The sequence below is a fragment of the Rhinoraja longicauda genome, chromosome 32 (genome assembly GCF_053455715.1).
Source record: "Rhinoraja longicauda isolate Sanriku21f chromosome 32, sRhiLon1.1, whole genome shotgun sequence".
NCBI lineage: Eukaryota > Metazoa > Chordata > Chondrichthyes > Rajiformes > Arhynchobatidae > Rhinoraja > Rhinoraja longicauda.
Window position 1 is genome coordinate 571,991 of NC_135984.1, and position 23,010 is coordinate 595,000.

Consider the following 23,010-nt stretch of genomic DNA (forward strand, 5'->3'; position numbering starts at 1 on the left):
GTCCATGCCAATAACTGTCTGTCAGATCAGGAGTGTACTCTAGACAGGCTTTTAATGATCAAAACTTGAGGAATCAGGAACAAACTCACCTTAGAAAGAACCTTCAGATCCTTTTCCACATTCTTACTATTTTTAATAAAGTTAATAGCCAAATGTCTTTATGAACTGTCAGAGTATACCGGGTTTAACCATTTTGTTTAAGAGGGAACTGCAGATGCTGGTTTACACCAAGGATAGACCCAAAGAAGACATAACACAGCTGTCAGGGGTTATGGGGAGAAGGCAGGAGAATGGGGTTAGGAGGGAGAGATAGATCAGCCACGATTGAATGGCAGAGTAGACTTGATGGGCCAAATGGCCTAATTCTACTCCTATCACTTGTGGAAATGCTGGAGTAACTCAGTGGAACAGGCAGCATCTCTGGATAGAACGAATGGGTGATTTTTCGGGTCGAGACCCTTCTTCAGTCTATCACGCATTCCTTCTATCCAGTTTAACCATTTTGGTTCCCATTCTCTTCTGTCTTGCAGACTTTAGTCAAATTAGTTTCATATGCTTTATGTTGCTTTTCATACATTACTGACAGGGGACTATTAGCCAATTGCACTGTATAGGAATTCCCTTCATTTCTTGTTCTCTTGGAAAATAACCCAAATGAATGCTGGAATGATTCCTGTGGTGCTGTTAATAGTGAGTCTGGATATGATTGCTTGAGAAAACAGGTCTCCTTGGGATAGCACGGTGGCGCAGTGGTAGAGCTGCTGCCTTACAGCGCCAGAGACCCGGTTCAATCCTGACTATGGGTGGTGTCTGTACGGAGTGTGTACGTTCTCCCTGTGGCGCACTCCCTCCCACACTCCAAAGATGTACTGATTTGTAGGTTAATTGGCTTTGGTAAAATTGTAAGGATATAGGATAGTGCTGGTGTGTAGGGATGGTGGTGGTGTGTAGGGATGGTGGTGGTGTGTAGGGATGGTGGTGGTGTGTAGGGATGGTGGTGGTGTGCAGGGATGGTGGTGGTGTGCAGGGATGGTGGTGGTGTGTAGGGATGGTGGTGGTGTGCAGGGATGGTGGTGGTGTGTAGGGATGGTGGTGGTGTGTAGGGATGGTGGTGGTGTGTAGGGATGGTGGTGGTGTGTAGGGATGGTGGTGGTGTGTAGGGATGGTGGTGGTGTGTAGGGATGGTGGTGGTGTGTAGGGATGGTGGTGGTGTGTAGGGATGGTGGTGGTGTGTAGGGATGGTGGTGGTGTGTAGGGATGGTGGTGGTGTGTAGGGATGGTGGTGGTGTGTAGGGATGGTGGTGGTGTGTAGGGATGGTGGTGGTGTGTAGGGATGGTGGTAGTGTGTAGGGATGGTGGTGGTGTGTAGGGATGGTGGTGGTGTGTAGGGATGGTGGTGGTGTGTAGGGATGGTGCTGGTGTGTAGGGATGGTGGTGGTGTGTAGGGATGGTGGTGGTGTGTAGGGATGGTGGTGGTGTGTAGGGATGGTGGTGGTGTGTAGGGATGGTGGTGGTGTGTAGGGATGGTGGTGGTGTGTAGGGATGGTGGTGGTGTGTAGGGATGGTGGTGGTGTGTAGGGATGGTGGTGGTGTGTAGGGATGGTGGTGGTGTGTAGGGATGGTGGTGGTGTGTAGGGATGGTGCTGGTGTGTAGGGATGGTGGTGGTGTGTAGGGATGGTGCTGGTGTGTAGGGATGGTGGTGGTGTGTAGGGATGGTGGTGGTGTGTAGGGATGGTGGTGGTGTGTAGGGATGGTGGTGGTGTGTAGGGATGGTGGTGGTGTGTAGGGATGGTGGTGTGCAGGGTGATCGCTGGTCAGCCAGCATAAGCTCAGTGGGCCAAGGTGCCCGTTTCCGCGTTGTATCTCTAATGTCTAAGGTGAAAGAGTAATGGCTTCCTTCTTTGTTGTAATTGATGAAAATGGCTGAGTTACACTACATAGTACAAAAAAATACAATACTTTAAGTGAAGCATTAAGTGAAAAAATAGATTACTTTTGCTCTGAAATTAAGTTGGTAAGGATATTCATGGCACGGCCACTGGTTTCATCAGAGTAATTGACAAATCCTATCAGGATCTTCATCAATCTGTACAAAAAGAACTGATGTTACATAAGAAACTTAGAAACATTATGTACTTTAAAAACCAAGAATATTTTTAAAGTTGCAGTCATACTTCTTATACACTTCCGCTTTACTGTTAACCAAAACTACTCATGAAATCAATGATATGGTGCACAAGAAATGCAGATGTGCAGCATTTTGGCATCATACACGTGTTGACATTTGTTCCAAGTGGAATCCGACTACAATGACCTCTCTATCATACCACGCCACTCCAGTAATCATAAGTGATAGGAGTAGAATTAGGCCATTCGGCCCATCGTCTACTCAACAGTATGACCAGGTTCATCTAATCACATAAAGTCCTTGTGCTAGCGACTCAGATTCCAACCTAATTAAACCATCCCTGTACAGCACTGCTGGAGAAATCATTTCACTTAGTTGCCACAAAACAGGTGTGCACAAATCTTGGAATAGTCAATATTTCCAATGCATTTTATTCTCTGCAGCAGCATGATTTAACGGGGGTCACCATGAGCAGGTCCTTGCTTGGTTCTGAGAATACAACTCAGGCATATTCCCTTTACATTAACTACTTGAACATATTTCTTCATCAATCAGCCACCCACACAAAACACACAGCTAGTGTCACATGTACGTAGGCAAGGAAGTGCATGAATTAAAGCTGGTGATCTGTAGGTGCAAAGAATCAGCTGTGATTATGATGCTCTGACAATATGAGAAACCAGCATTTGAAAAAGGACAGGAACAGGCTCGAAATATGCCTGCATACAATGTATTCAGAAAATTTGGGAAAAGAAAAAGAGATCTAATGTATTAATTAGGGAAATAGTGCCGTGCTGAAGAGTAGACACCATGGATAAAATAGAGGATCAAATTAATCTTTTCCGACTTTAGAAGCAGGTGGCAATGGTCACATCCCCATGCCCTGCCCAACACGTCATTCTGCTTCAAGGCAGGCGAGATTCAGGTTTATTTTCAGTGGTGGTGAATAGAATAATAATATTAATTAGATTCCATTAAAAGAAAACTCTTGATCAGCAGTAAAGGTCAACTAACTTTATCAATGTGCGACTTTAGTTATACAGTGCTGAGGATTCTTGAACCAATGTAAACATCAATCTATTCATTTGTCATATGGTAGATGTGTACGTAAATTATATATCTCATTTCATGATTATTTATGGCTGATTTCCTATGAAGTTTTTTCTGAACTGGTCACAATGTGGATTTTTCACTTTAAAAAAAAAAAGACTTTAGCACAAAAGGGAGACTTGTATTTACGTTCCCACATGTGTGATAGAGGGCTTACCTGGTTAAATTGAGATTGCATAGCAGTAGACCTCTGCCATATTCAGTCAATAGGAAAAAGGACAGGAGAGCCAGGCACTCATTATGTATCTCACTCTCCTTGCAGCACAACAGATTCAGTAATAGTTCATTTGTATCAGAAGATGTGATAAGTATTCGCTGGTTTTCCTCTACGAACAGAACAAAGTTTAAAAAAGGAAACAAAAGTAACCAGGCAGTTATCAATCCAAATAGAAACCACTGAAATGAATGCCAAATTATGCATTATTACTGCACATTATTATGAATTAACAAACTATTATACATTATTACTACACATTATGCATTAACTATTATACATAATTATACCTTATTATACATAATCGGCGTCTTCTTTCTGCAGAAAGGATTTGCAATGTTTTAGTCTCACACTTTGTTAACTGGAAGAATTAGTTTATAATCTAATTTTGCCCCCAGAGGCCTTAATTTGAATATTCAGTTCATTACATTATGAGGAAAGAGCTAAGGAGCTAAAAGGATATTAAAGAGTCACAAGAGATAATCACAAGCAAAGAACAGTGCTGGAGGAACTCAGTGGGTCAGGCAGAATCTGTGGAGGGAAATGGTCAGTTTCAGGTTGGGAGTTTTCTACTGATTGATGGGGTAGAGGGGTGGAAGTTGTAGAGAGGGGTTGAGGGGGTGGGGTGAAAACAGGCTTGTAACAGGAGGATTCAGGTGAGAGGGGGGTGATGAACAGATGAGTGCAGATTGCAACAAAGTTAGACGTGAATCGAGAGGAAAGGGTACCGGATAAGGAGGAGAGTGAAATGTAAAGCTGGGGTGGGGGGGGGGGGGGGTAGAGGGGAGAAGAGGGGAAAAGAGGGCTAAAAGAAACACGAGGGACTCGTGATAGGTGGGAGATGAGCAGAAGGAGCGGCAAAAATAAATTGGGTGATGGCGTAGTGGGGAAAAAAGTATGTGCAGTGGGGGTGGAAGAGACCAACCAGGTGGGGAGGAGTCAGGAGGCTTATGTGAGATTGGAGAATTCAATGTTCTGTATTCAGTATCCAAGCAGAATATGGAGTGTTGTTCTTCCGTTTTGAGCCTGACCTCACTCTGGAGAAGGCCAAGGACAGAAAGGTCGGCATGTAAATGGGAGTGGAAGTGGATAGCAACCGGGTATTCCAGCGGTGAGACCGATGTGTGGAACACTTGTATACTGTCCGCCAAGGCCTGATGGAGCTCCACAGGACCCATAGCCTGTCCCTAGATAGGAACTACAATGTACAATAGGACCAAGAAGCAATCTTTGACATTCCATAAATTGGTTTGGTTTGTCCAATTAATATGCAAATGAAAATATCTTGTGATAACCACAATTCTCTTCAGCTGCATTTGATATTTCCCCATTTATGGTTTGCCACATGGTGTTATTTTGAGGGCCCATGTCGTCTGTCCCCAGGCATTCAATACTTCCACCTATACTGATCCACATTGCACCCACATCTACATCACAGCACAGCTCTGATCATTCCTTGATTAATAACATCACCTCCTCATTCGTCTAGCTGATTATTGTATAACCCAAAAGATTGAGCACACAGTCCTGGGCATCCTGCAATCATGTCACAAAGAAAGCCATTAAACCATGCGTGTATGTTACTGTTTGTGCTGCAACCAATCCATCTGGGTGCAAGTGCCATGTGCATTGAAATAAAGAGCCGAACTTTGATTTTTTATTCCATTCTTACTTACTCCAGATTCAATTTCTGATGCATACATTTGCCCATATTTTCTGCCTCTTTGATTGTCCATTGCCCCATAACCAACCATTATCCTCAATTCTTTTTTTACCATCTTGTTACTGAAACTCTCCCGATTTCTAATTTATTTAAAGCGCTGACTATGACCCATTAATGCAATTCACCATTTTAAAAATGTAATCTTACTTTTAAATGATATTGTCAGGGCCTACTATTTGACTTAATTACCAGATATTATTTTGGGTTTATGTGATAACTGGTAACCCACCCGTGGGTCCCACCTGAATCAACTTTTGTTTAATAGATTGCATTCTTTAAGGTCCCCAATGATCAGTATGTCATCTAATGTTTGCAATTAAAGACTTTATTTTTCCACCGTCACTCCTCGCTGCCAAGCCCACTAATTCCATCGATTAAAGGAAACAAGGTTATAAATAGTTATAAAAGAATAACCTTTCAGTCCATCAGTACAGGTATATGTAATTACCATTTGCATAGCAGACAGCCTTCCACAGTGCAAGGACAGAAGCACAAAGTTCCACCTCATGTGATTCCTTCTCTGAACTCACAAGGCTCCTGTTAAAGACATGAACTGTCAAAAATAATATTTCCGGCCCTTCCAAAATGATATAAATTATAAAACTGGGCACTTTTCAAAAGGACAAAAATATTTAATGTCATAAAGAATACAGCCACATGCACTTTTACATTATTAAAAATATAAATGTTTGCTATCTAATGCAGCAGTTTTATACATTAAAATACAACTTCTACAGTGACTCCATATGCAATAAACAATGTGAATTACACATTGGTCAGGAGATAGTTTCTGTCACATGTCTGGTGATGTACATCTTTCAGTGCAAGCTGAATCTAATGTGTGGAGGTTGGAAGTTTCATTCCTTTCATGGAGCCCGACAGGTGTGTGGAGTTTAACTGCTCACAATAATCTCTACTGTATGCCAAAATGTGACCTTTCGTCCGATACTTATTTTACTGCTGCAAATCAAAACACACATTACTATCATGGCATATTTGAGCAGTCATTTATGAAACAGCAGGAATTACGGTGCCTATTCAAGGGCCTGCCATAAAGGTTAATGGATGCAAATGTATTTCAATATGTTTCTATTTTATCTATATTTTCCAAACCTTCAGCTGGTTTCAGTATTGGTATTATCTGATGTAGATGCTAGCAACCTTACCTTCTTATAATCTCATTGTCATTGACAACACTGAATCCACCATTAGTTCTGAATAATGTCTGTTCAGTACCTGCAACAATGTTTAAGGTCAATTATACTGAAGTTTAAAAATACACTAACCCTATCAGCTTTTACTACAAATGAAAATGGATCCGATTGATGAATACTCAGGAGATCTATCAATGCACGTAAATAAAAGTTGAATTAATGTTTCAAATTTTTCAACACCTGAAACAAGGAGATAAGTAACTTGTTCCATTAGGCTAATAAAGGAAATGCTGAGTAGCTTTTAAAACACTTCTGGAGGAAGAGAGGTGACTTAAAGGTAAGTGTGTTGCTAATTCACTAAGTAAACATAATTTCACAATGAAAATCAGAAACAAAATGCAAGCATTGGAAATCTGAAATAAAAACAGCAAATGCGGGAAAGCTCAGCTGATCAGGTAACTTTGTGGAAAGGGAAAGTCAGAGATGGTTCTGAGGCCTGTGTGATATGTCTCATCATCAGAGCAAATGCAACAGAGACAAATATTCATAAACAAAATGACATGGACTTTACAACATTAGCAATACATTACACACACATAAAGGCCTAGCTGCTTTTTATTGGCTATAATATTTAACTCTAACAGGGGTTTGTTCCACCCAATACTCTCCCCAACATTCCTGCTATCTAAACTAATGTTTCTCTCTTTCTCGCTTCTGATGAAGAGGTCTCATACCCGAAATGTCAATGTTTCCACTGTTGCTGCCTGTGCTGTTTTCCCACCGTTATCTTCTTTTGATGCCAATTAATAAACCCACTTGTGTAGGACATCTAAGGGTACCAAATACCAAGAAAAATCATCCCAGCACAATAGAGTAAGAAAAGAAGAGCAAGAGGGACAATATGCAGAGGATAAAATCAAGGATTAAATGTCTGATTTGCATGGGGGGGGGGTCTATGTGGACGGGGGTCACGGGTCTACTCGGTGCTGTATGTCCCTGGGTCGATGGCTCAATCAGCATCAAGCACCTGGCCCAAGTTCAAGGCAGCCATGGATTGCAGTTATCAGTTGATAGATGCTTCAACTTGTATAAAGGACTGTCTCCAACAGGCTTTCATATATAATATACACACAGTTCCACAAGAGCATTATCCTGGGGACACTTTAAATCATTCAAGTTGCACTCCACCTACATGCGATAAATCTTGTTGAATGTCAGTTAATATTAGCCTTGACCTTTTGATCTAATTTCTATCAGAAAGTGTTTAGTTGGTGCCACGCATGATGATTAATCCATCATATATAGACAATCTCTTGTGAATTTTGCAACATGAATTGTACGAGGGAGTGTACATCCAGTCTAAGTTCCTGATTTGAAGGGGGAGAGATTCAACAGGAGAGCACAAACATTTCAATTATTCCCAAAATTGCAGCTGGTATGTTCATCAAATGTAAAAAAAAGCTAATATTCTTTTCTAATCCAATTTCAAGGGTACAAAAATGGTGAATGTGTGGTGTTCTATTCCACAAAAGACTGTGGAAGCTAAGGCACTGAATCTATTTAAGAGGGTGATAGATTTCTAGACACTAAAAGCTTCCAGGAGTGTAGGGAAGATGCTGGAATATGTTCATGTGATAGGACCAGCCTTGATCATATTGAAAAATGGAGTGGGCTCAAAGTGCCCAAACCTCTATTCCTATTAATCTGTTTCTATGTTATACAATAACTCTGATAATCTGAATAACAGTCTGAAGAAGGGTCTCGAACAGAAACATCACCCATTCCTTCTCTCCAGAGATGTCCCACTGAGTTACTCCAGCATTTTGTGTCAACATTCTGATAATCCTCTATCCAACTATTTGGAAATTAGAATATTTCAACATTGGCTCACCAAATGTTGATTCTAGCACTTCGTTTAACACAGAGGCTCAGCATCCTAAACTCCCCTGAGGCTCCAGTTTTGCCTGGTTTATTGAATATGCTCATACACAACATAGGTTCATAGATAGATAATTTATTCAACAATAACACAACTGCAGTAAACCAACATTGCAAAAACATATGCCTCTGGGTAGCTCTGACAACTAAACAAAAATCTTTTTCATTTACTTACTCTCCTTCATCAGTTCAGTCAGAACCCTCACACCACCGAGATAGAAGAATGGAATCTTATTAGGACTGGATAATTTCTTTAGTACTTCATGAGCAGTTGTAGTATTCAAATTCCCTCGTTCAAATTCTTCTATTACTTTTTTCTCTTGTTCTTCCTTTTTTTGGGCTAGTTCCAGTAAATTTATATATTCTAAATTTAAATGACATATTTGTCAGCATTTAAAAAACAAATATCATAAACATTACTAGAATCTTAATGCAACTCCTAAGTTCATTTTGAGTTTAGTTTATTGTCATGTGTCCAGAGGTACAGTGAAAAGCTTTTGTTGTGTGCTAACCTGTCAGCTGAAAGACAATACATGATTATACTCAAGCCATCCACACTCACAAATACATGATGAAAGGAAGAATGTGAACAAAATTTAGTGCAAGATAAAATCCCATGCCAGAGACTTGAACACAAAAAACAAAGCTCACACCTGTACTGTATCAAAATAGTGCTACACAGTGAGGATAGACTCTTTCTAATGAGATATTAAACTAAGGGTTATTCTGTTTCTTTAAAGAATATAATAAATCCCATGTACTAAATTTTAAAAGGCTCACTTACAGAATATCTGGATTCATGAATTTAAAATATGTAATTGAATATAATAACAAAAATTATTGGATAATGATTAGAGCTTAATTTCCTCATCCATAGTCTGAGATCCCAAGTCCAAATGTAGCATCCCAAATGCCATCCTCCCTAAGAACAACCAACTCTGAGTTAGGACCACATCAGGCATCTTATCATGGGGAAGCTCTACCATCTCTAAACCACAGGTTTAAATAGCACAGCTTAATTAACACATAAATAGGCACACACTATTCTTTTAATTGGACCTAAGTGATTATTTGATCCTTCTTACATCCAATGTTTCTCATACCTCTAGCTAGCATCTCCCGACTTGGATCAATTGTGATTATCTTCTGATAACACCGTCGAGCCTGGTAGGGAAAAAAAGCCCATTTGAATCAGAGATTTTCTGCAACAGTCATAATTACTTACTCTGATCACTTCAGTGATCATTCCAGTGAAACACCATATTGAAACTCAGCAACTGTGACAGCAAGGTTGATAGTTATCGGTAACCCCCCCCCCCAAAACAGCCTTGAAAAATCTTCCTTATTAGTACAGATCAAAGGTATCACAAAATGCTGGAGTAACTCAGCGGGTCAGGCAGCATCTCAGGAGAGAAGGAATGGGTGACGTTTCGGGTCAAGACCTTTCTTCAGACCGAAGAAGGGTCTCGACCCGAAACATCACTCATTCCTTCTCTCCTGAGATGCTGCCTGACTCGCTGAGTTGCTCCAGCATTTTGTGATACCTTCGATTTGTACCAGGATCTGCAGTTATTTTCCTACATTCCTTATAAGTTCAGAAATTAGTTGAACAGCCTGTTGTTTCTCAAATAAAATAACATTATTTTATAAGAATGGGAATACTATATCATGTTGTAGACAAAGTATTCTGCAGACACAAGAAAATGCAATGACTGGAGTAACTCAGCATATCAGGCAGCATCTCTGGAGAATATGGATAGGTGACATTTTGGGTCAGGACCCTTCCTCAGACTGACTGTAGTAGGGGAAAGAAAGCCAGAAGAGAGGTGGAAGTTTGACAAAGCCAGGCATGTGATAGGTGGATACAAATGAGGAAGGTTTTTGATTTGCAGACGAGTGAGCAAAGGCCAGAGATGGGAAGATGGCATAAGGTCATGAGATAAGGAGAGAAGCATGAAATGTGAAGCCAGTGGAAGGGAAATAGATGGAGGAGATAGGGGAAGGAGAAAAGCGGGGTGGCCTAGTGGGAGAAATGGATGCCTATTCCGGGGGGGAAAAGGGAACAGAGGAGGAAAAAAGCAAAGTATTCTGCTGCTCAGGTGAAGTTACACTTAAATACTAAAGTCTAATTGTAATCACTTAAACACTACCCATGCGTGAATTTGACTGATCAGAATTTTTCCCTTCTCATTTTTTATAAAAAGTTGTGATATAAAAAGCTAACTTAAATTATGAAAACATCTAGGCTTCGGTGCAGTTTTAATTATATCTCGAATCATTAAAAACCTGTAATTTTAATCAAAGATTTATCTGCCCTACAGCTTCCCTGCTGATTTCATTTAAAAATCGGCCTTAAAAACAAACTTTTTTCCCCTCTAGTTTAGGCTTTAACACTTCAGCAAAGTATTATGAATGCATCGCCAGTGAAATAATTAAGCAAAAAAGGTTAATTGAATATTAACCGATTAGACTGTTATGGAATACCCCAAAGTAGAAATAAATAAAAAATGGTTAACTGGTTTTAATCTATTACAAACTCAATCTCTACTTGACCAAAGGAGGAAAATGGCAAAAGCAGCAGCAAATTATTTGTATTGGCCATCATACTTTCCATTTAATTAATTGAACATCTTACATTTGAAAGATGACTGATAACAAATTTATCAAATCAAAGATGTAATTGAAAATGTAACTGACTGAAGCCATCTTACCTCCTCATATTTCTTTAAACCTACGTTGGCTTTTCCCATATGGACATAGGCCTTCACACAATTTTCATTGCACTGAAATCATAAAATAAAGAGTAGCAGGTTAAATGACCAAAAATAATGTAACTGTACTCCACTTGAATCAGTTTGATTGCCTGTCATCCATTAGCTTGTAGGTTGCAGCATATTTTGAAAGCCAAAAATGAGACTGATCCCCCAGCACTGTGCCGTCTGTGATTCCATCAAATACAGCCTCGTTCACAAGTTGAAACGGTGCTGTAGACATGAACGTTTCCATGGTCATACTGAAAAGGCAACATGATTCTTCCTTGCCCTGCTTAGAAATTGGATTGCACTATTTATGGTGCATTAAAATATAGTTCAATTTAAGCACTAACTCCTGATCAGGTCACCTGCACAAGAATTACAAAGTAGATTAATTAACATGAATAACAGCATTGGGTGCGTCACACCGAGAAATAATTACTGGACAAGAACAGTCCATGAAGGGGACAGAGGATGTGAGAGACAGGGGAGAGTTCCCATATTTATTGCAAGGGACATGTCACCTTTATTTGTCAGATTCCAGCACTGGAATCCTTTGTGTCCTTGCATATTATCTTCCAGCAACACTTCCCCATCATCCTCTCATCCACCACGAAGCCCATCTCAAGAAGATGAGCTATATCTGCCCATTATCTTTAATCCCTCCTCTGTCCATCTGTCACCTCCTGAACCCTCCCACTCTTCTCTTTATACTGGCCATCGTCTCTCTCCATTCTCAGCTCAGATGCAGGATCTCCACATAGATGATGCTCGACCTACTGAGTTCCTGCAGCAGTTTGTTTGTTACTCCAGATTCCAGCATCTGCAATCTCTTGTGTCTCTAAATGTTAACCTTCACCCTCTCATGGCTTAGCAACAGAAAGATCCTGAATACTGGATCCAATGTACATTCACCAAAATTATCGCCAAATTGTGAAAAGAAGTTACAGAAGTGGCAAAAATTGAAATGTCTAATCAATACTATGACAATTGAAGCACAAAGAATCATAATCCCATCTTCAGATAGAATTATCCTCACCTTTAAGGCCCATTCACAATCAGTGATTGCGTCCTCATATTTTCCCAGTTTATTGTAAGCCTGGAAATACAAATTTGGGGCCATAAACATTTACCACAGAAAATCACAAATTAGGCAAATTAACTGTAATAAAACTAGGCATGCATTTTCATTAAATGAATAAAACTTTGAAATATATCACCAATAAATTGGATAGTTTATCTTGACCCAGAGGCGTGGAACCGCGGCAGGGACTGGAGCCAGAAGCTGCCAGCGAAGGTTCACCGGAGAGCGGATCGCCACGACCCAGAGCCGGGACAAGGTGAGAGATCGCAGTGCCCCCTCACAAACAACAAACCCAAGGAAACTTCCCTCCTCGCCACCGCCAATCACCGCGGGGATGCGGGGCTTCTGAACAACAACTACAACATTTGTGTTTGTTCTTATTTTGCAGTGTTAGAGGGAGAGGGGCCGGAGAAGAGAGTGGAGGAGAGAGAGAGGGGGTAGAGAGAGAGAGTGGGAGGAGGAGAGTTGGGGTAGAGGGAGCAGAGGGTGAGAGCTGGAGCGCGGGGAGGGAGAGGCTGTTAGAGGGTCCGGTGAAGGAACGCCACCACTTGCGGGGGCTGCTCCCTCCCTCTCTCCCTCTCATTCTCTCTCCCAGCGTCAGCGAAATCTGCGCCACTCCTCCACTCTCTTCTCCAGCCCCGTCTCCCTCTAATGCAGCAAAATAAGAACAGACACAAGTGTTGTAGTTGTAGTTCGGAAGCCCTGCATCCCCGGGGTGATTGGCGGCGGCGAGGAGGGACGTTTCCTCGAGTTTGTTGTTTGCGAGGGGGCGCTGCGATCTCTCGCCTTGTCCTGGCTCTGGGTCGGTGGCGATCTGCTCTCCGGTGAACCTTCGCCGGCAGCTTAAAGTGTTGGGGAGAGATGAGGGGAACTCGCCGCATAAAGCAAAAAAAACCCTACAAAATCAAGTCAAGTCAAATTTATTTGTCACATACACATACACGATGTGCAGTGAAATGAAATTGGCAATGCCTGCGGGTTGTGCACAAAAAAGAATTACAGTTACAGCATATAAATAAAGTTAATAAGTTACTATTAGTGTCGACAAAAATTTTGTCTCTGGGGTTATAAAAGTTGACAGTCCTGATGGCCTGTGGGAAGAAACTCCGTCTCATCCTCTCCGTTTTCGCAGCGTGACAGCGGAGGCGTTTGCCTGATCGTAGCATCTGGAACAGTCCGTTACTGGGGTGGCAGGGGTCCCTCATGATCTTGCTTGCTCTGGATCTGCTTAGCCTTACCCACCAGTGCGGCAATGTGCGTTGCCCACGTCAGATCCTCTGTGATGCGGACTCCCAAGTATTTAAAACTGCTCACCCTATCCACAGTAGACCCATTTATCTCCAGTGGCGTGTACGTCCTTGGATGTTTAGCCCTTCTGAAGTCCACAATCAGCTCCTTTGTTTTAGTGACATTCAAGAGGAGGCTATTGTCCTGACACCAGAGTGCCAGATCAGCCACCTCCTCCCGGTAGGCCTCATCGTTGTTGGAGATCCGGCCCACCACCACAGTGTCATCAGCAAACTTGATGATGGAGTTTGAGCTGAACCTGGTTCCACAGTCATGTGTGTACAGGGAGTACAGTAGGGGGCTAAGGACGCAGCCCTGGGGGGATCCTATGTTCAGGGTGAGGGAGCTAGATGTGTGTTCCCCCATCCTGACCACTTGGTGCCTGGCAGTGAGAAAGTCCAGGACCCAGGCACACAGAGGGGTGCTAAGCCCCAGTTCCAGCAGCTTCTCAACCAGTCTGCTGAGGACTATTGTGTTGAATGCTGAACTAAAGTCAATGAACAGCATCCTCACATAGCCCCCCTGGCTGTCCAGATGAGAGAGAGCGGTGTGTAGAACCTGGGAGACCGCATCATCCGTGGACCTGTTCGGACGGTATGCGAACTGTAGTGGGTCCATGTTGCGAGGAAGGAGGGCGCAGATGTGCTTCTTGACTAGCCTCTCAAAGCATTTCATGACAACCGAGGTGAGGGCCACCGGTCGGTAGTCATTTAAACACGCTGGAGAGGCATTCTTTGGCACCGGTACAATGATGGATCTTTTGAAGCATGCAGGGACCACGGACTTTACCAAGGAGAGGTTGAATATTGTGGTGAGCACTGGAGCAAGCTGAGTAGCACAAGACTTTAGTACTCGCCCAGATATACCATCTGGGCCTCCAGCTTTCCTCGTGTTCACACGCGTCAGAGCCCACCTCACCTCATGCTCGGACACCGAGAATGTGTGCACATCCCCGGGGGTGGATCCCCCTCCAGCCTCGCTAGCCAGCGCCCCTTCGGTGCTGTTTTTAGACAGCGATGAGCTGGTGGTGTTACCCGTCTCAAACCGTGCATAAAAAGAGTTCAGGTCATCAGCTAAGGAGGAGCCGGCACTTCCGGTTGAGGGGGTGCTGGACCTGTAGCTAGTTATAGTCCGTAGCCCCTGCCAAAGCGCCTGGTGTCCTGCTGCTCCATCTGTGACTCCATCTTGTCCCGGTACCTCCTTTTTGCATCCTTCACTGCCCTTCGCAGTCGGTAGGACTCTCCCTTGTAGTGGTCCATGTTGCCGGATGCCAGGCCGGAGTTGTAAGCAGCGGTGCGAGCATTCAAGGCCATGCGAATAGACCTGTCCACCTAGGGTTTTTGGTTAGGGAAGATACTAACCCTTACCGTGGGGATGATGGTATCGGCTATTGTGGCAATGAAGTCCGTAACCGCTTCCGCAAACTCATTTACGTCTCTGGAACTTGCTTGGAACATGTTCCAGTCGACTTCGCTCAGTGCATCTTGCAGCATGGCCTCTGAATGGTCGGCCCACCGCTTTACATCCCTCGTCACTGTCGCTTCCCGTACTATCCATTGTTTGTACTCCGGCAGCAGGAAAATGGCAGCGTGGTCAGATTTTCCAAAAGGAGGGAGAGAAACGGCCTTGTAGCCTTTCCTGAACGGCGTGTAGCAGTGGTCCAAAGTTATTTCCCCCCTGGTGACACACGTGATGTGTTGGTAGAAGTTGGGCATGACCTTTTTGAGATTTCCCCTATTGAAGTCTCCAGCCACCAGCACAGCCGCATCAGGGTTCTTGTTTTGGTGTTGACACAACACATCGTGTAGGGTCGACAGTGCCACGTCGGTGTCCGCATGCGGTGGGATATAGACGGCTGTGATGATCACCGAGCTGAACTCCCGGGGTAGGTAGAATGGTCGGCATGAGATAGTTAGATGTTCCAGGTCCGGCGAGCAGGAACGAGAAAGCGTCTTAATATTTCCAGGATTGCACCAGTTATTATTGGTCAAGAAGCAGACTCCTCCGCCCTTGGATTTCCCGGATTCTTCCGTTCTGTCCGCCCGGAAAACAGTGAAGGACTCGGATGGGCAGATCACCTGGTCAGGCACCAGCGGGGTCAGCCATGTTTCGGTCAGACAAAGGATGTTACAGTTCTTTATGTCCCTCTGGAATCTGATCCTTGTCCTTGCCCTCAGGTCATCCAGCTTGTTCTCCAGGGACTGGACATTGGCCAGAAGTATGCTGGGCAGAGGTGGACGCAAGGCTTGGGTTCTCAGCCTGTTCCGAATCCCCCCTCGCTTCCCTCGGTGTTTTTTCCCGACTTTCCCACGGACCTGCGCTCCCACTGCTGCTGCCGCGGTGCGCTCCTTTGATGATCTCTATCGGTATATCGGTGAGTAGTTTTCTGTTTAATAGTGCTCCGGTAGCGCTCGAGTTTAATTTTACGAGCGTTTCCCGGTCGTACATTGGTTAATGCTAAGTGCTAGCACACGCTAGAGCACTTAGGGATAATTTTAAAGTAAACATATCAGTTTAAAACGCACAGTTCCCGCAGAGCTACCACGACGGCGACTGGACTGGACCGCGCCATCATGGTTTTTATTAATTAACCATATATACACCAAATTAACAGTTTGAAAACAGTATTTTCTTGCCTATACGGAGAAAAACTGGAAATAATGGATGAAACTAAGGTTTGTTTACACGTAGTAGAACAGCTGGCGACAATTCTATGCCCCCGCGACCTATGACCTGCGCATGCTCAGTCGGAATACCGAATTCGCTTATTGGAAAGGTCATCCCTAAATGATCCTTTGATATCAATGACCCCAATTATCCTTTTTTGACAATTTAGATAAATCTTAAGTATCTTTGGAATTATTCAGTGAACGTCCTGGACAACTATCTTCATGACAGTACAACTGCCTGAAGCAAATTGACTGCTATTTGTGAGATTAGCACAATATAGTTATTCCTCCATCTGGCAGAACAACCAAGGTAAATACCCTTTGGAGTAATTCATTGTATGATTTAAAACATATCTGAGACACACAAAGTATCCTTTAAATCCAAATCTCATTGTTCTGACCGCCACATTCTAGCGCAAGTAACAGAGACTTGAGAAGAGCTCATTTTATCATCCTGCATCAGCTTGTGACCGCGAGGAAATAAATGATGCAGCCTGTATGTGACACTCATTCACACCTGTATGTGACACTCATACACACCTGTATGTGACACTCATACACACCTGTATGTGACACTCGTACACACCTGTATGTGACACTCGTACACACCTGTATGTGACACTCGTACACACCTGTATGTGACACTCGTACACACCTGTATGTGACATTCATACACACCTGTATGTGACATTCACCTCGATTAACATCTACCTTGTCAACTGTTTTCATAAATAAAGATTATTTATATTTGTACATACCTGTGCTCTATTGGTGTACAGGGCTTGAAAGTCTCTAAGGTTTTCCAGGCCTTCAGTATAGTACTGCACAGCAGTAGCATAGTCCTCTTTCTGAAATGCTGCATTTCCCTTCTCTTTTAATGCTGCAGAAAATTATATAAAGATTAAAAGCATAGAGATGGAAATAGAAACTATGTAACAGAGAGGGAGAACTACATCTACACAGTGATTTATATTCTGAAATTCACTATCTGAAATTATATAAAAATCCTCTTGTTACATCTCTCTTCAAAAAAGCTCCTCAAAATGTGCATCTTCAACGATGCCTTTATTGTATATCTCATTCTTCCCCTTAAGAAACCTGTGGGAACATTTCACTCTATTATGAGCTCCCCCCATTGATTCTATCAATTCATCGACACCACGCTGCCTTGGGAAATGCGGCTCAGTGGCACAGCAGTAGAGTTGCTGCCTTACAGCGCTTGCAACGCCGGAGACCCAGGTTAGATCCCGACTATAGGTGCTGTCTGTACGGAGTTTGTACATTCTCCCTGTGACTGCAGTTTCCTCCCACACTCCAAACACGTACAGGTTTGTAGGTTAATTGGCTTGAGTTGGTAAACTTGGTATAAGCGTAAATTGACCCTAGTCTGTGTAGGCTTGTGATAATGTGCGGGGATCGCTGATCGGTGTGGACTCGGTGAGCCGAAGAGCCTGTATCCGCGCTGTATCTCAAAACTAAATTGAACTAAACTAAAAGAAACGTGTTTAATCAAGGACCATTTTCCTATTGTTGCTTCTCCTGTTGGGTAGAAGATTGCTAAACTTGAAAGCACGTACCACCTGATTTACTAACAGCTTCTTCCCCACTGCTGTCAGTTTACTGACTGGTCCCTCCGCATGCCGAGGGTGCCATCCTCATCTCCTAATCTATCCCATTGCAGACTTTGCACTCTCTTTTTAATCTGCACTTTCTCTGTAAATGTAATGCTTTAAGTTGAAACATTATATTCTAGGCTTTGACATTTTTCTCTTTGCACCACCATTGAACTTGTGTATGATATGATTTGACCAGATAGCAAGCAAACAAAGTTTCTCCAGTATATCATGACAATAAGAAAACAATACCAATAAGTAAAGGCTATTGAGTTGCAATTGTGGAAAGAGAGAGAGTTAACATTTCAAGCTGAAGAACTTTCATCAGAACTGGGAATGAGCGAAAATGAGTCAGCTTGAAGTCGCTGAAAGAGTGAAGGAGGAGTAGGTCATATTTCTTACAGGGTATAGTCAAGGGGTTTGCTGTAGTAATGAGCTGTTGATGAAACCATCCACTTCATAGATTAATGATGAAAGTTTGAGAGAGCATGAACAAGGATACACTAAAGCTATAAAATTAAGAGCACCTAGAACTCGATTTGAATAAAAATATTAGTTATAATGATATAGAAATAGGACAGGAATATTGCATTAAATCAGGTCAAATAAATAAGGCCTGTCTAAATAATAATTTTGCAGCAATTATGGATATCTCAATACTGAACCTTTGACATAACATTTTAGCACAAGGCATTAGTGGTGCAGGAAAAACTGCTTTGCTGTCTTTGAACCCTAGTAATGGGAGAAGTGGTCTCAGATCCATACCTGCTCACTCCTTCTCTCTCCATCTACTCACAGAAGAGGGACGAGGAGGTCAGTGGACCAAAAGGACCTGCTTTCAGGGATTGATGCCGTGACCACAGGGTGTGAAAGAGGCCAAGCAATTCCCCCTTTGTGCTGCATCATAGGTACTGCCCAACTTGCTCTCCTCACCTCAGACAGATGACTGGCAACTGCTGGTGCTCAATGCCATCCACAAAGCAACATTTTTATAGAAGGTATATAAACATTTTAAAAAGCACCAAAGTCATTATGTAGCCATATTTCCTCCCACCCTCAGCCCAAAATAAATATACCCACTGACTTTTGAAAATTGCTGCATTGATGAAAAGTTTACATTACATTTCCTTCTGTCTTCTCCCCACATTTTTAAAGTGTTTTCTGCAATTTACATAGGGCCTGGGATAATATAGGAAATAACAAACAAGAGGATTTGTGGATAAATTGCTCACCAGTGGCTAGCTTTTGACCTTCTTGTCTTCTTTTCCCTCTCTCCTCTGCATCTTTCTCAAGAATTGATAAGAAATTATCTAAAAACATGCCACAAAAACATATTCAGCAATGAAAACCCTTAAACCCTCTCGTTTATTAGTTTGCACCAAGATTGTATGACACATTGTATGACACATTGTATGTACTGGGAAGTATCGATCGCTGGGAATGACCATTTCCTATTTGGGCACATCAATTTGCCTCATTACCCAACTCTGAAAACACTATCTACTTGGGGTAGCTAACCCACAGTTACGAACAATTGCTTCAGTGTTGAATTTAGAATATTTGCCATAATCAAGGCATATGGTATCACACACTATAAATAGTGTGTGAGTGGTGAATCTGTGGAATTCTCTGCCACAGAAGGTAGTTGAGGCCAGTTCATTGGCTATATTTAAGAGGGGGTTAGATGTGGCCCTTGTGGCTAAAGGGATCAGGGGGTATGGAGAGAAGGCAGGTACGGGATACTGAGTTGGATGATCAGCCATGATCATATTGAATGGCGGTGCAGGCTCGAAGGGCCGAATGGCCTACTCCTGCACCTATTTTCTATGTTTCTAGAACAAGGCATGCTACAACATTTCAATTGCAAATTATAAACACATTTTTGACCAAATCCGATCCCACATAATAAACCGTGTTTTGCAATCTAGTTTCCAGACATAATATACAAATTTGCTTTGGAAGAGACCACGTTATTTATTTCGATATTTTAATAAAAGATTACGCCAGAGGTACACACAAACTTGTCGGAATTTCTGTCTTTTTTTTATTACGTTCTTACCTTGGCTCACTTCCCTGGTCCCCTGCATTTCCTGTGAGAAACAGGATTTTGAAAATGTTAGTTGTCACCAACAGATGGGCGCCTTGATGATTCAGATAATGAAAGCAACCTAGTAATATAGTGAAAGGGGTGGGATTCTCACTGTAGCTTGAGACTACTTTGTTTCAAATGAACCCCAATGAAGCAAAGATATTATAATTGAAATCACCAATCAGGAATATAACACTACACTTTAGAATATCGTAAAGTTTGTTTGGATTTAATATAAATAAAGGCATTTTCGTTTATTTAATATTTGTCCAGTTTGCCTTTCCCTAAAGCAAACTGAAACCTCAAGCGTTTCACATCTTCCCTATTAGACAGTTGCTCAAGGTCAAAACGGACCTGTGTGAGAATTATTTTAATGCGAGGTTAACATTGAACGACAGCTGCAAATCCTCCCACATTATGGACACCCGACATAGGGACATCCCAGATATATGAGCGAGTTTTTCGGAGACCGAGGTATGCATGGAGAGAGTCTTGCTGGCATCTGTGCGGTGGGAACAGGACATTTCTGCATGTCATCACTCCCTACACCACCTGCACCTCCACTACCACCCCTGACCCCACCACGATCATAGGGCTGTGTCCAGCCGGGCAGAGCTGGGAGCACAGAGTAGATTTACACACACACAGTCACAGAGTAGATTCACACACGCACAGAGTCACAGAGTAGATTCACACACTCAGTCATGAAGTAGATTCACACACGCACATGGAGCAGATTCACACACACACACACACACACAGTCATGAAGCAGATTCACACACGCACATAGAGCAGATTCACACACACACACACGCAGTCATGGAGTAGATTCACACATGCACACACACAGAGTCATTGAGCAAATTCATACATGCAGAGTCATGGAGCAGATTCACACACGTACATGGAGCATATTCACACACACACAGTTATGAACCCGGGGAAGGGGAATCAAGACTAAGAGGTTGTAGGTTTAAGGTGAGAGGTGTAGGTATGGGCCAATCACAGGCAAATGGGACTAGCTTCAATGAGGCATCTTGGATGGCATACAAAAGATGGGTCAAAGGGCCTGTTTCCAGGTGAAATGTCAGTGCAAAGACATTTTAAAATGATTACAATTGTCAAACTTAAATATTAGAACAAGAATTATAACATTAAATAAAACACAGTAAATCATTTACTAATGACCAATTTAGCTGAAGACTCACATATTTTTCTTGAAGATTAGGATACTGGGGTGGTGCTTGAGAGGAAGGGTTCTTGTTAATCAATGTCCGATCCACCTTTACTTTGCATCCTTCTACTGTCTCAGATTCTTCAGAACATTTCAGCAACTTCTCATCTGCTTTTTGAAAAGCCTTGTCTCGTATTGCAGGGTCATCAGACCTAATTCCTTCAACCAGATCGGCTGAGTATAAAGAATAAAATCTGAGAATTACAGCAATTATTTTGTACTCTAAATGACACAAAGTGCTGGAGTAACTCAGTGTCTCTAGCGAACATGGATAGGTGGCATTTCAGGTCAGGACCCTTCTTTAGACTAATTGGGGGGGGAGAAAGCTGGAAGAGAGCAGAGGCAGGACAAAGCATGGCAGGTAATAGGTGGACACAGGCAAGGGGGAGATTTGATAGGCAGATGGTTGGAACAAAGGTCACAGATTAAAGCAGGTGTGAGATAGTCTGATTGAAGAATTAAAGATTGTGAAGTCAGAGCAAGAAAAGTAGGAAAGGGGGGGGGGAGAGAAGTGAGTGCAGGTGGGTCACAGAGGAGGATGTGGGAGAAAAAGCAGAAGCGAAGAGGGTTTGTTTGTTAAAGGTTACCTAAAATTGACCTAATATTAGGACACATTCTCCAAGTATGCTGCCTGACCTGCAGAGTTACTCCAGCACTTTGTGTCCATTGGTGCATTAACCCGCATCTGTAGTTCTTTGTTTCTAGTACTAGGAGATATTAGAGTAGGTTACCAAAAACAAACAAGAAGAGAGAGATGAAAAGGCAGAACGATTTATGTGACAACGCCATAGTTTAGGAACATAGGGAATACAGGATCTAATACTGTGCGATTTATGCAGATGCAAGTTACAATTGCAATAGGCACAGTTTAAATACATGTTATTATAATAAACATAACTTACAAATTATTACATAGAATTAAAAATGTTGCTTTTCTAGCAAATCCTAACAGAGGACTGCTTTTGTATGACAGATTAATCTTAATATTAACATATTACCCTACAAATTTGGTACACAACCCATATAAGGTGCAAATAATTAGATATGTCCATCCTTTACAGATATGCGGCCACCTAATCCTAAATCTATAAAATAAGCCATGTGCACACCATTATATAAAAACACAAATTATTGGGCATTCACCATCCGAAATCAATTCCATAAAAGTCAAGTGTGCTCCCCTAAATTAATCTCCATAAAATTAATTGTGCAGCCCCAATATAAATCTCCATAAAATTAGCCATTCATCCAATATAAAACTCCACAAATTTATATCCTTTATATAAAACTCCATCAAATTAAAAGTACATCCCCTATTAAAAAAATCACCAAAATTAGGAGTCCATCCACTGTGTAAAATTGCACTACATTTGGAGTATACCTCCGACGTAAAACTCCACAAAGTTAGGAGAGCATCCCCTAAACAAAACTCTATTAATTAAATTTATACAAAATAAAATTAGCATTGCACCTGCTACTTAAAACCCCGCAAAATGAGGAATACACCTATGTACAACTCCACAAAATTAGGAGTGCTCCCCGAATATAAAACTCAATAAAATTAGGAGTGTTACACCTATACAAACTTCATTAAATCAGCCTGCAACCCCCAATAAAAACCGAATTAGAACTTTGAATCATGGAACAGGGCTTTCGGCCCATCATATGTGCCGAATATAATGCAAAATGAAATAAATATGAAATTCTGCCCACATATTTTCTCTGCATATTCATGTGATGATATATATCTTCTTAAATGCTGCTTCCACCATCATCAGGCAGTTACCATTCTGTGTAAAACACAAACTAGTCCTGCACGTTTCAACTTTTACCTTCTCACTTTAAACAGTGCGCTCTAGTATTTTACATTACCCACCTGGAAAAAAGTTTCTGATCTTTTACCGTAACTACACTTCTCAAAATGTAATAAATTTCTATCACAACTTTCGATTAAACTGCATTAAACTAGCTGTGCATCCCTATTTAAACACCAGTAAAGCAGGTGTGTGACA

General features: G+C 42.1%; 1 protein-coding gene across 2 annotated transcripts in view; it reads right to left on the reverse strand.

Annotated features, from left to right (window-relative positions):
- Positions 1–23,010, reverse strand: part of ttc12 (tetratricopeptide repeat domain 12) — a 33,602-nt gene that overhangs the window by 9,625 nt on the left and 967 nt on the right. Inside the window, exons 1-13 of one of the 2 annotated variants that reach the window (XM_078426577.1) lie at positions 22,875–23,004; positions 20,973–21,172; positions 19,734–19,764; positions 18,907–18,984; positions 16,820–16,941; positions 12,061–12,120; positions 10,980–11,051; positions 9,372–9,432; positions 8,444–8,632; positions 6,343–6,412; positions 5,625–5,713; positions 3,397–3,565; positions 1,995–2,087 (exon numbers count right to left, since the gene is read on the reverse strand). In XM_078426577.1, coding sequence (XP_078282703.1) covers positions 1,995–2,087; positions 3,397–3,565; positions 5,625–5,713; positions 6,343–6,412; positions 8,444–8,632; positions 9,372–9,432; positions 10,980–11,051; positions 12,061–12,120; positions 16,820–16,941; positions 18,907–18,984; positions 19,734–19,761 — 1,031 coding nt within the window. In that variant the 5' untranslated portion in view covers positions 19,762–19,764; positions 20,973–21,172; positions 22,875–23,004. Of the gene's footprint in view, positions 1–1,994; positions 2,088–3,396; positions 3,566–5,624; positions 5,714–6,342; positions 6,413–8,443; positions 8,633–9,371; positions 9,433–10,979; positions 11,052–12,060; positions 12,121–16,819; positions 16,942–18,906; positions 18,985–19,733; positions 19,765–20,972; positions 21,173–22,874; positions 23,005–23,010 lie in introns of those variants that run through there. The other variant, XM_078426576.1, reaches the window with a different exon arrangement.